Here is a 13,222-nt window from a genome sequence, read left to right on the forward strand (position 1 = left end):
AAGAGGGGGCGTGCCCTAGTGTGGGAAGGGAGGAAGGGCCAGAGGGCGGAGAGGAGAAGGGAGGGAAGAGGAGGGGCGGGGAGGAAGAGCGAGGCGGGGGAGGGAGGGGGCGGGGGTCCGGGGAGGAGGCGGAGGCGGGCGGAGGCGGGCGGGGGCCGCGCCGGGGGCGGAGCCGGCGGCCGCGCGCGCCGAGGCGGCGGCCGGGCGCACCGGGGCGGCTGCGGGGCGCTGGTTGGCTGGTCCGCGCCGTCCCCGCGCCGCCGCCCCCTCCCGCCTCCCACGGCCCGCCCTCCCCGCGGCGGCTGGCGTCGGGAAAGTACAGCGAAAGTCCGAGCGCGCGGCCGGGGAGATGGGGTCCGGCTCCTCCAGCTACCGGCCCAAGGCCATCTACTTGGACATCGATGGGCGCATCCAGAAGGTAGCTCCTCCCCAGCCTCCGCACCGCGGCCGCCGGCGCCCGCGGCCCCCCCCCCCCGCCCGGCGCCCACGCCCTCCCCCCGGGCCCCCCGCCGCGCCGCGCTGGACCCCCGCCGTGCGATCCCGCTGGGCGGCCCCTCCCGGTGACGGCGCCGTTGGGGAGGGGGTCGCCGGGGCAGCGGTGGGGGGGGAACCTGGCGGCGGCGGGCGACCGGGGTGGGGGCCGTCGTCTCCGCGTCCGCGTCCTGGGTCGGGGCTGCAGCCTCTGACAAGTTCGGCTGGGGGCGGGGGGCTCCGCGGCGCTGCGGTCCCCACGCGCCCCTCCCCCTCGTGGAAAGGGGCGACCCACAAGGGGGTAGAGCTCAGGGGCAGAGCTCTGCAACAAATCTCATCAGGCCGAGTTTGTGTGTTCAGAGGCTGGTGCAGGAAGCCTTTCATTTCCCTCTGACCGACCCCGCAGCGGGGCCCCGGGCTGCCCTGCGGGTCGGCCGCCCCCCCCCCGCGGACACGGTGACCGAGGCACGGAGGGGGCCGAGTCGGCGGTGCCGCCCCCACCCCTAGGCAGTGACAGTACTTCCTGGCCAGCGGGGAGCAGGTGTGGGGGGGCGGGGCTTGGGGAGCAGGGGCTGTGCCCCGCACCCCCACCCCCACCGCCCGTGTACCCCCCTGGGCAGATAGATGGTCAGCTCTGACGGCGGAGGGGGGCCCTCAAGTCTGCTCTGCCTCCTGGGCCCACAGACAGACTGAGGGACAGGCTGGCCCAGCCCCGGGCCCCTCTGCCCCCTCTGGAAGCATGAAGCCCTCCAGATGTCCACTGCCCCTAACCAACTTGACTCTCATAGCAGGGGCCTCCCTCGCAGACCCCCTTTGTCCCCGGCCCCTCCCTTTCTGAGCCCCTGGCCTGAGTCCAGAGCGTCCTGGACCCAGGCTTCTGATTGGCAGAGAGGAACAATAAGAGAGCGCTTGGAGGGGGCATTTAGCTCCTTCTGTGCCGCCCCCCCCAAGAAAAGCCATAGTGAGGCATCTCTCCCCGTTCCCAAACTTCAGCTGGACATTTCAGGGACGCTCCCACCTCTCCCCTTGCTCTTCTCAAGGATCCCGCACCCCTTGCCGGGATGCCAGGGAGGGATCCCCCAGCTGGTCACGGAGGAGGCTTGGGGTCGGGGTGGGGGGAGGCTCCGGAGATCTCTGGGATGCCTCTGCCAGCTGAGAGCCTTGCCAGAAGCCAGCCTCACTCTCCCCATCGGCTGCATCCCAGGAAGTGAGAAGCCCCTTCCCCCACCATCACCCGGGGTAATAGAATCTGAGAGTGGGGAGCTGGAAACCTCTGGGAGCCAGGCTGTCAAGCCTCTCCCTCCATCAGGGCTAGGCACTTGGTCAGCGGCAGATGGAGGACTGGACCCCGGTCCCCAGACTTCTGTGACCGAACCGGAATTTAACATCCCCTCAAAGGCTGGAATGACCCTCGGTGCCATCCATCCCGCGCAGTGTACACACGCGCATACAAACGTGCCCACACATGCGCACATGCATGTCCACACACAACGTGTGCCTGAAATCGTGTGTGCACACGTACACGCACAGATACACACACGTGCACGAGCCACACACACAGGCACAGACCCGCCCCGTGCCAGCACACACACGCGTGCAAACGCGCACACACCCTCCTACCACACCAGAAGAGAATCTCCAAGACTGGCCTTTGTCCACCTTCTGGAAGAGGTGGGATGAGATGCCACCACCGGGTCAGAAGTGACAGCTGCTTCCCGGGGACTCCCCCAGGTCCCCCCGACCCCCCGAAGCTGGATTGAAGTGGGTAAGGAGCGGCAGAGAGGCACCACGGGTACGGGAGGAGCGCGCCGAGGCTGGCGAGCGCTGCCATGACAGGCAGGCTGGCTTGTAGAAGGCGACACCCCTGAGGTAGGGGTGACCTCCGGAAGAACAGTCCCGGAGGCTGCATTGGGGGGGGGGGCAGCCTTGGGAGGGGCCACATCTGCTGCCGAGTGCTGGCGTCCCCACTCTCTGTGGTCTCGAGCAAGTCCCCCGACGGCTCTGGGCTGGCCCCGTCATCTGTAAAGGGGGACAGCGGTCGCTGCTTTATAGGCTGTCCTGAGAAGGACACGAGACTGTATGACCAGAGTGTGGGGGGCACTGCGGGGACAGGGTGGGCATCGTGCACGAGTCCCTCTCTCTGTCCGCGAGTGGCCTTTTGCTGATAGAGACGGCAGCGTGGGGTGCAGGCAGGCCGTGGTCCTGAAGCCTCGCCCACGGCCACAACACCTGGTGGTGGTTCTTGACCGTTGCTGCTGACACTGATGGAGCCTCAGAGCTGGACTTTTCGCCCTGGCTGGGAGCGCAGGCATCTGGGGTTTCCAGGCACGGGCTGGGAAAGGACCACGGTACGTGGACCTCATACCCAGCAGCATGGTGGGGACCACAGATGTCTCCGCTGAGAACATTCGTCGCCTGTCGCCGCGCTTTCTTTCCTTCAGGTCCCAGGCACTGGATTCGGTCCTGCTCTGTCTCCCTTTTGTCCTTCCGAGTGCTTCTCCCAGGAAGGTCACAGACACAGAGCCCTGGGGCTTCCGAGGGGCGGGCAGGCGCGCTGGGGGCGGGGGAGGGGCTGAGCCCCTGCTTTGTCTCCCCTGCGCTCTGCCCCTCCAGTGACCCTGCTCTCGGGCACCCCACGCTCCCCCCACGAGGGCACAGGTGTGGGAGACAGTGATGGCTGTGGGTGTCACGTGCTCTAGCCAAGCTTGGGGGAACGGTCCCGCATCGTCTGAAGGGAGGCCGCCAGCCCGGTCTGAGGACGTGCTTGGGGTGATGACACGGGAGGCGTCCGGGGCCTTGGAGAAGCCACTGCCGCCGCCGGATAGGGAGTTCAGTGCTTTTGGACGAGAAGAAGACTCGAGACAGTGCAGGACACAGTGCAGGACCGGCAGTGGGGTTTGGGGATCGACCTCCCGCCTGCGGGCTTCCCGTCAGCGGCTTGCAGAGGGGCCGGAGGGCAGAGGAGGCTTACCGTCCGAGTCTGCGCCCCTGGGGTCCCCACAAAGCAGCAGAGAGCTGTGCGGCTGCCCCCGTGGCCTGGGCGAGGTCCCCGGTCTCCGTGTAAGGTGGGGATGCCCGCAGTGCTTCCTGTCATAGGATCGGCTGGACGAGACCTCACTGAGCCCGCTCTCCAGACGAGCTGTCGAACAGCCACCGTGTGCGGGGGGCTGGGTCCCGTGTGAACGCGACACCCACGACTCTGTTCCCCAGAGCGACGTGCTCACAGAGAGTAAACCACAGCTGTGGCAGGGCATCCAGTGACGGACAGAAGGACACAGCAGGCCCCGCTGGTGGGGCAGGGCTGTGATGCCAGAAGTGGGGGGCGTGAGGAATAGGCTCCCTTCCTTGGTGAAGACTGGCTTTGGGGGACACCTGGGGTGGGGGGAGGGTGGCCTTGGGGTGACCCGGGTGGGGAACGGCTGCGTGGCCAAGGGGACAGCCTCACTCACGCCCACACACCTGTCCCCTTCATGCCTCATCCCCTGCTCCTGTTGGAGGAGGAGGGAATGGGAGCCGGGGGCCCCACAGCTAGATAGCTGGGGACCCCGCTCCAGAAGGCTCTGCTCTAGAAGCTGCTGCTTCTCCTCTTTGCCCAGAAGGTTTGCTTTTTTCTGTCCTCCGCTGGCCCTGGCCTCAGTACATGTCCTTTCTCCCGCTCGCCCATGGTACCTCCGGAAAGAGGATGCCCTCAGCTGGGTTGTCCCGGCGATGCCCTCGGCCTGGGAGAGGTGGAGGGGCCCTGCCCGCTAGCACGTCCAGCTGTGGGTCTGATGCCTTACCAGTGAAGAAGAGGGAGGGTTTCATGTGACCTTGGGCCCCGCTTTTGGGCTGGGGCCGCGGAGAAGCCGCATCTGGGTGAGGACAGTCTCCCAGGGAGCCGGCGTCCATGCCGCCTGGGCACGCTGGGCCGGGATTCGGGGCCCCGGTTCCTCCCCAGGCTCCTACAGGGCTCCGACCACAGCTTTCCTCTGTGGCCAGGCCCTCCCCTCCCCCGCCCTTGGAGTCCAGGCCTCTGCAGCCCAGCCAGCCGCCTCCCTCCCTCTCACTGCCTCCCTGTCCCCGCTGGCTGCAGCCCTGAGCCCTCCCAGGGACTTCAGGCTCCTCTGCCTCTGCTGCTTGCCTTGGCGCAGACACGAGCTGCCCACTCTTCTCTGGGTCAGTCCTGTTTCCTGTTTTTGAAAGAAGGGGTGCAGCTGCCCCTGTCTGGTTCCCTGGTGGTCGGCACGGCGGGTCCTTGAGTTCCCCCCCGAACCATGGGCACCTTTCCCCTTCCTGGAAAATACGTCTGTCCTGCCACCTGGCCAAGCCCAGTGACAATTTCCTTTCACTTTCAGATGTGTGCACCTGCTCCGTCCACGCTCTGGGCCAGCAGAGCCGCCAGCCGGGGGCGGGGGGCCGGTCTCCCTGGGCTGGCACAGGGCTGATCCGCTGGCCAGGCAGACTCAGGGCGAGTGCCCTGGGCTCGGGCGCTTCTGTTAACCCCGAGTCCCTGCCGGGTAACGGGGACTCCCCTCGGCCGTCCCCAGCTGTTCCAGCACCTTCTGTGTATCTTCCTTTAAATGCTGATAGCCTGAGATATTCACGCGGGGACTGAAATGGTGACAGAGGCCAATGGCAAGGCAGGGAAGTTTGGAGTGGGGGTCATCCGACACCGTCTTGGTTTCCAGCGTAAAACCAGAGGTGGGCTGTCAGAGATGGGGAAGGCATTCTGCCTCCAGGCCTGCCCCCCTGCCCCCGAGCTCACGACAGCTCACCATGGCTCACGATGACCCATCCGTCTGTCTCCTGCTGGGTCAGAGCTGGGAGGCGAGGCTCAACAGGAACTCCGTGTGCTCAGCCAATTACTCAACAAGCAGATCACCCCCACGGCCTGCGCTGCCCACAGGTGCTGTACAAACAGAAACCCTTGGAAACACAGCCTCTCCGAACTCTACCCAGCCCCGGGCACTGAGAAGTCAGGGCGTGCTGGCCTCCCTCCGCCTTCCCATGTGCCGTGGCCCAGAAGCTCGTCCCCAACATCTGGAGGCCCCAGCAGGGGTGTGGCTGAACCCCACTGATGTCATCAGGATTGACAGATGACGCGGAGGTCTCGCAGACTGCGTGCAGCTCCTCTGCCTTGGAGGGGTGGCCGCCCGGAGTGGGGAGGGACAGACAGCCCCGCAGGTCCAGCTCTGTCCCTTGACAGCTTGGAGGCCCAAGGGAAGTCACCTTGTCCTCGGTAAAGTGGGGACGACAGTGACGCCCCCATCGGGTGACCACAGATGGCGCTGAGTAATGTGCAAAGTGCCCGGGGCGAGCCGGCCACGTGGGGGGCTGGGTCAGCACGTCGTGCATGTAGGCCTTGCTCCCTGCCTCCCCTGGGGCCCTGTGGAGGGAGCTGAGGCAGCCCGTCCTGTCCCTGGCTCCCATCCTGCGAGCCTGCTGCCAGCCGGAACTGAGGCCCCAGGCCCCCAGGTCCCACGGTCCGGGACCCTTCGTCTCCAACTTGGCAGACACTGCTAGAAACAGAACCCCGGGAGTCCTGAGTGGGAGGGCCAGCTGTCCTCCAGGGCTGCTGGGGGGTATGGGCTGCCGGCCTCAGACACGGGCGGAGTGCAGCTCTGGTCGTCAGGGAAGAGAAGCAAGAGAAGGTGACCGGCGCAGTGTCCCCACACCGCTGACGGGAGCCGACAGCAGATGGAAGAGGAAACGCCCTCGGCAGAGCGTGACGGCAGAGCCAGCCCCGGGGAGCCCAGGACACGGCCCCGCGGTCAGACAGCAGGACTGGGCGCAGGGGGTGCCTTGGCCCCGGAGGCTGGCCCCCTACCCCTGCCCCAGCTCTGCTGCCCCCGAGGCCCCTCCCACCGCAGAAGGCACAAGGATGAGCCCTCCACACCTAGTCCCTGCTTCCAGGTCCCCGATGGCCCAGCAGGCGGTGCTCCTGGGAACTGGAGGGGGTCTTGCACCGAAGGGATAAGAGGGTACCCGGAGGACACAAAGGCACCCCCAGGCAGGCACCTGGGCAAGACAGCAGTAGCTCACCAGCGGGTCCTGCCCCAGGGAAGGACGGCCCCCTGCATCTTGGCTTCCTGCTCAGCCGCGTGGGTGACAAGATAGGAGCTGGCCACCGAGCTGTCACGACCCGGCCCAGCGTCGCCCCCGTCCCTGGAAGCACGTGCCCCAGCCTGGGGAGACGGCCCGGCATGCACCGCCCGGCTTCGGACGGGTGAGATGGATCTACTGGCCCTCGCTCAGCGCGCTAGGCTGTCTCCTCCCCGTTTGGATGCTGAGTGTCTGCATTTCCAGGTTCCGACTCAGGAAAACATCCCCAGGACACGGTGCACAAAGCCCCAGCCGCAGGAGCATGCAGAGCACATGCGTGTCTCCCTGGTGTGTGGTGCACAGGCCGGTCGTGGGCCGGGTATGATCCGTACTCCGCTCTCGGCTCGTTCACTACAACAGTCTCCACCGTCACCTCCACCACCTCCAGCCCAGTCCACGCGTCCCTCACCTCCGCCACGGCTTGCGTCTGCTCCCCGGATCCCTGAGCCGGGCCCCGCTGGGATCCCCAGCCCGACAGGCACTCACAGCCCTGCTGAAGAGCGGCCCGAGATTACGATAGAGCCCGAACGTCTGTGCCCGTTGGATTTAGACGATGCCCGTGTGACTGGTTTTTTTAATCATAACAAAATACACATAAACGTTGTCGCCTTAACCGTTTCCGGGTTCTGTGGCCCTGAGAGCCCTCCTCGTGCAGCCCTCACCATGCGTCCTAAGTCCATCTTCTCAGACTGAATCTCTGTCCCCAGTCACGGCGACCTCCCCGGCCCCTCCGCAGCAGCGGGCGCCTGCCAGCTCCTCTCTGTCCCTGTGGGTCCCTCCCGTGAGCGGGTCCCACGGCATCTGTCCTGTGACTAGCTTGTTTCACTGGGCGGGGCGTCTTCAAGCTTCGTCCACGGTGTGGCATGGGGTGGCCGCCTTTTTGAGCCTGGACCCTGCTCCGTCGTGTGTCTTCTCCACGGCCTGTTTATCCGTCCACCCTCTGCGAACCCCTCCTCATCCGGGAATCTCAGTCTCCCCCAGTCTCATGTCCTCACCGGCAAAGCCGGGTCTAGGCGTCGGGTCCGCTCCTGTGTGTTCTGAACCGCCCTCTCCCTCAAGCCCTCCGTGGTGTCCTGGTCGCGGCTGCGTGAATCCGCGGACTCGGGTGTGGTGTGGCCTGGGAAGTGGGACACGTCCGGGCGGGACAGCGAACTGCTCAGGGAAGGCGGCTGCCCCCCCCCCCCCCCCAGGCAGGGACCCTCCAGGGCTGCAGGGACCTCGGGGGCGTGGCCCTGGCAGCGGACGTCACGGTCAAGAGCGCGGATTCGGGGGCAAGCGCGTCCGGTTTTGAAGCTGGTCTCGTGCAGGCAAGTTCCTTACGCGCCTCAGTGACTTCGTCTGGGACGTGCAGTGACGGGAGCGCCTCCCCGATGCGGTCGTTCTCACGACGCGTGTAAATGCGCCTCCAGTGCGGAAACAGGGCCGGGACGTGGCGAGAGCTGCGTCAAGGCCTTGGTATTTCTATCTTTTTGTTCATAATTATTTATTCGCGTCGTGGCTACGAGGCAGTCAGAGCTCCGTGTCTTGTTGGGAGAGCCTGACGGAGACCCCCAGCTTGGCGCTCCGGGTGGGCAAGTGGCCCTGGGGCAGCCGGCCGTCGGTCCAGCACCGGCCCCGTGTGGAGGCACCGGCTCTGTGACACCAGGGCCCGCCCTGCCCCCGGTGCTCCCCGCTCTGTGACATCACACACCCCCCCCGGGGTAGCCCCAGGTCCACCCTCCTTCCCACGATGCCTTTCGTTTCTCCTCCGTGCCAGAGCTGGAGCCCGGGGGACCGCAGGGCGGTGGGGCGTGGGTGGACCTGGACCGCCAGCCCCGCCTGTGCGCCCGCGCTCGGTGCACGAGGGCCCCGCTGCAGGCTCATTTGTTTTGCTAGAGAGGGCGGTCGCGATGCCCCTAGCTCCGAGCCGTGACTTTGCTGTGGGAGGGACGTGTACTGTGGAGTGTGTGGCGAGCCATGGTCCGTGGCGGCCCTGGGGGGCTCGTTGCTTCACTTGCCACTGGACTTCTGACCGCACCCCCCGCCAAGGCCCTTGGGCCCCCGGGGTGCAGCCTGGGGAAGCTGCTCAGCCTTGGGGGAGACAGAGGGCTGGGTGCTCTGGGAAACAAAGTCAGAGGCCTCCCGTGGAATGGCGGGAGGAGGCGGGGGTTGGCACAGACTCTCTCCGTGGAGCCCGATCGAGGCCACCCTGCACCAGCAAAGGAAGGGGCCGGGCGGCTGAGACGGCGTCCTGAGGGCTGGTCGCGCACGGGCTGATGTGTTTTGCAAGCAGCCTCTCTATCCTTATAGCTTCTGCCTTAGGGAACGCTTTTAAAAACTTGTATAGGCTTGCAAATAACGGAGGAAGAGGCCCCACGGCTGACGTTATCATCCAGAGATCTTCAGTGATGCTGGATTTGCACTTGCAAGAGCAGGAGCCGGGGGCTTGCGTGGGGAAGGGCTGACCGCGGACCGGGGCTGACCGTGGACCCGCCGCAGGGCGTGGCCACCGCCGGGCTGGAGCAGCCATTTCCGGGGCGAATGGGGAGCAGCCAGCGGACTGATTTCGCTCAGACCTGTGCTCTATAAACATCATGCGTGGAAAAGTGGAGACGTGAGCTGTGGTGGAAGGGGCGCACATCCTCTGAGACTGCTCACTGGGGCCTCCGTCTGGCCAGCACGATCACAGAGCATCTGGAGCTCAGGGCAGACACTAGAGGGGCTGGGAAGCTCGACCCCAGCCCTGGCCAATGAGGCCTGGCCTGTTGGGACCCCTTAAGACTCCAGACTCCCTTGGGACCGCCCAGATGCACGGCTGTGTATCCGATCCCATTTTGTGGGTGTCGTTTGGAAGGCTGTGTCCCAGATAGCAGAGGTGGGGGACGGCATCGGTGCCCCAGCGGCAAAGCCGGCCTGCAGGGGCCCAAGGAGCCGGGGTCCAAGGGGCTCCCAGAGCACAGCAGTGCGTGGGGAAGCGTAGGAGCCGCGAATTTCCCCCACAGGTATTTCTGGAAGCCAGGCTGGGTGGCGCTGGGCAGAACAGGTGAGGAAATGGGTGCCAGCCTCGGGGAGCCGTGTAGAAACGGGCGGGTGGCGTCTGGACGTCGTCGGGGTGCACACCCTTGCAGGAGGAGGCGCTGAGAATGACAGTTCCCTCCAGGGGTGGGGGACCCTGGACCTCCTGGGTGCTGTGCAGAAGCCGCCCAGGCTGCAGGCTACATGCCTCCCAGAGCACTCCACTTCCCCTGCCCCCCACCCGCCCGGGGCTGGATCTCTGATTTGGCCTCAGCCCCTGCCGTGAGCCCTCAGCTCGTCCTCCCAAGGGACAGAGCAGGCGGCCGGAGAGGCCACTCTACAGCGGAGGAGGGTCCAGGCCCCAGAGGGGCCCCTCAAGGCGCCTCCTGCCTCCACCTGCCCCTCCTAAGGGGTCCAGGCTCAGCTTCTGGAGGAAAGAGCCAGGGCCTGGCGGCTTTCCACCCCGGCTGTGAGCCCCAGGCATCGAACTAAAGAGCGAGCCGCATGCAGGTCTGGGCTCGGCATGGCTGGGGAGACATGGCCCCAGGCTGAGGTTACATCCCGGTGACATGCCACGCCTGAAGTCCAGCGGCCTCGAGCAGAGCCCTGACCTTCGGAGAGACTGCAGCAGCCCCGCAGGAGGCCCGCAAGGCTGCAGCCTGGTGGGTGGAGGCCAGCCCCTGAGGGACACGGTGCAGCGTGGCAGGGCCCGGCTTGGACTCCAGGCTCCCTCGCCCACACTCAGACACTTCTCTTCTGGCAGGAAACTCTGTTCCGTTTTTCTAACGAAACTTCAGGTCGGTGGAAAGGAAAGGAGTAAGAGGAGGCCCTGGAGGCAGGAAGGACGAACTTCGCTCCCCGCGGCCCCGCCCCGCCCACTTCCTCCCACGTCTCTCGGATTTACGTGTCCTCGGCCGCGGCCGCGGCTCGCCAGGTGGCTCTGTGGGGACCGCAGCCCGCTGCCCACGCTGCCCCACGCCCTGCCACCGCCGTGTCCGGCCCCGGCCCGTGACTGCTGCAGGATGAGGTATCCCCGTCCATCCCAACCCCAAAACTTCTGGGGCTGTCGCAGTCCTTTCAAAGGGCATCTCAGGTTACCGCACTGGGATGTGTCAGGAGAGAGAACTTTGGGTAAAACCCCGCCCCTCCCTCCGCTTGCCTTGCTCACGCACTTGGCACAAAGTGGCCGTGGAAAGTGAGCAGTGTGGGGGGAGTGTGAATGGCCGCGGTTAACAGGAGGGAGTGGGGTTCGCTTCCCAGGCCTGCCGCGGGGAGGCGGGCGGAAGGCCGTGGGAGCGGCTCAGCTCGTCCCGGGCGCGCTCGGCTCGCGGCGTGGATCCGGGTTTCGCGCCCGTGCAGACCCAGCGTGGGCCTCGAGACGGTTGGGTGGTGAACCGTTTCCAAGATTACTTGAAGATGCTCGCATGAGGGGATAGTGCCGACGCGTGGTTGCCTCGGGAGAGAGGTCGCAGTCCCCCGTGTAATCCCTGGAAAGGAGGCTCGAGCTGATGCTCCAGCCTCCCCCCAAAGCCTGGACGGCTTCTCCTGGACAGGCCCCAAGGCCTCAGGTGCCTGGAATCCTCGGAGTCCGGCCCTCAACCCAGCCTCAGCCAGCACCGGCCCTTCAGCCAAGGCCTCTGCGGCCACGCGTTGGCCTGCTCCAAGGACCCCCGGGAAGGACCAGCTCCCACCCAGCCCCGCCTCGGCTGCACACCGCGGCTCCCCTGTGTCCTTCCTGCCGAGAATGAGGATGGGAGCCGTGGTGCTCAGTTTCCAAGGTGCCGGAGCTCGGGGTCTCCGCTGCGGAGGGCTTTCCTGCCTCCAAGGCTAGGTCTCCCCCAGGTCTCGTCACCCGCTGTCACCCTCTCGGCCTTGCCCATCACCGCTGAGGGTTGCATGCTGGGGTCTCCTGTGGGCGGTCCTCCCCAGCTCCCCCTCCTCGCCACCGCCCTCCCCCCGGGCATGAAGAAGTCTGGACCCCGGACGGGCCTCACTGGCCCACGCTCAGCCCCTGATAAAGGAGAGACCTTGGGGGGCGGGGCGCAGGCTCGAGGGGAGAGCCACGTGGGGGCCCAGCGCAGGGGGAAATGCAAGGGTCGTACTTGGAGAGCCGCCTCTGATTTGAGCGGGAACTCAAGCTAGACCCGGCCGAAACCAGAGAGACCTCTCCGGAAATGTCCTCGCTGGAAGCAGTCCTCGGAAGGGAGCGCCGCGTCCGCACACGTCTTACCCTTCCTTGCATTTTCAGTCCCCTGCGATCCGTCCTCTGTGACCAGGGAGAGTGACCTCAGACGGCAGAAGCAGAAAAACAACAGAGCGATCCAGAAGAGCGACAGGACTGGCCATGACAAGCGGGTTCCGTGCGGGGGAGGCCTCCGACCCTCACAGACAGACGCAGGCGCGGGCACACGGGCCCCAAGACGCCGCTGAGCGGGGGCAGCCTGGGGCCTGAGCTGGAGGGCGGTTTGCACAGTCTGCGTAGCTGTGTCCCGTGCCGTGCTAATGAGCGTGGCCGGCCGGACGGGAACTCCCCTGCGAGGCCACACTGTTCTTCCCCAGCCTCCCCGCCCCCCGCTCCCGCCCAAGGCCACATCCGCTCTCACGGGGGAACAAGGGGATGGGTTCCCATCCAGGATCCACCCCCAGCCCCTCCCGTTGGGTGCTCCTGGTCGCAGATGCCTCACGCACATGCCTCACGCATGTTCAAGGATTCCCGTCCCTGCGAAGAGCCCAGCCTGAGCGCGGAGGCCAGGGCGGCGTCCGGTCCCGGGGCTGCCGCGGTGCATTCCCGCTCTCCGCACGACAGCAAACAGCACCGACTTACGCTGTTGAAGCTCTGGAGGCCGGAGTCCAGGATCCACTTGGCTGCACTGAAATCAAGTGATGGGCAGAGCCTCACTGCCCTGGGGGCTCCTGGGGGGAGCCGCTCCTCGCTCTCCTGCTCCTGGGGCCCGTCTGCGCACATTGGCTTGTGGCCACACCACTCAGGTGCCTTTGGAACGCTCTCTTCCGTCTTCACGTCTCTCTCTGCTGCCATACGATTCTGTGACTTCACTAAGGCGCATCCCGCCGTGGGCTCATCTCATCCCAGGATCCATCATCTCATCATGTCTGCAGAGACGTGGCCCCGTACGGTGGAGAACGGCGTCATCCTGCGGGCTTCTGGCCTCAGACCACGCTGCACATCCTGTCCCCAAGCCTCCTCCCGTACTGGCCAGCAGGATCGTGGGTCTGGAGCGGGGGCGAGGCACAGTGAGGGGGCGGCTGCTTCCCTTCACCGGCAGCCCAGTGCACCTTGCTCTGCGGCCTTCCGTTCCTGCAGGACGGGTCACTTCTGCCTTCGTTCGTGTGCACGCTGCCACCACCGCGGCCCCTGCCCGCCGGCCGGCCACACGCCACTAGCAGGGTCTCCCCCGTCCCTCTACTCCCACGCCAGACCTCGCTGTCCGTCCGGGTTAAGTGAGCTCCCGCTGTGCTGAGCGGCTATGCCTCCCAGACGCTTTGGCCTCGTAGACGTTTGCCGAGGCCCTCCCGTGTGCCGGAGCGGAGGGACGAAGCCGTAGCTCACTCGCCCCCCACACCCTGCCCCGCCATCACCTCGTTGGCCTGGGATGGGCAGCCGGGTTTGCGTCTGGCCCCGCTCTATGCCAGTCGTGGGACCCGACGCTCAGACTCC

At 66.3% G+C, this 13,222-nt stretch overlaps 2 protein-coding genes across 4 annotated transcripts in view; both read left to right on the forward strand.

The window, feature by feature from the left end:
- The first annotated feature begins 211 nt into the window (after window positions 1-211).
- PDE9A (phosphodiesterase 9A) overlaps window positions 212-13,222 on the forward strand; it is a 79,071-nt gene continuing 66,060 nt past the window's right edge. For all 3 annotated transcript variants that reach the window (XM_059164813.1, XM_059164814.1, XM_059164815.1), the window contains exon 1: window positions 212-418. In XM_059164813.1, coding sequence (XP_059020796.1) covers window positions 350-418 — 69 coding nt within the window. In that variant the 5' untranslated portion in view covers window positions 212-349. The remainder of the gene's footprint in view (window positions 419-13,222) is intronic.
- Window positions 500-8,298, forward strand: LOC131825416 (uncharacterized). Its single transcript, XM_059164818.1, has 2 exons — window positions 500-6,676; window positions 6,757-8,298. The coding sequence occupies exon 1, from the start codon at window positions 1,225-1,227 to the stop codon at window positions 2,149-2,151; it is 927 nt and encodes a 308-aa protein (XP_059020801.1). The 5' UTR covers window positions 500-1,224; the 3' UTR covers window positions 2,152-6,676; window positions 6,757-8,298.

This window comes from Mustela lutreola, chromosome 2, assembly GCF_030435805.1.
Source record: "Mustela lutreola isolate mMusLut2 chromosome 2, mMusLut2.pri, whole genome shotgun sequence".
In the NCBI taxonomy this organism is placed as follows: Eukaryota; Metazoa; Chordata; class Mammalia; order Carnivora; family Mustelidae; genus Mustela; species Mustela lutreola.

What these genes read in the sequence shown, in the direction of transcription:
- LOC131825416 (XM_059164818.1), top strand. Translation starts at nt 1,225, where the DNA reads ATGTCCACTGCCCCTAACCAACTTGACTCTCATAGCAGGGGCCTCCCT.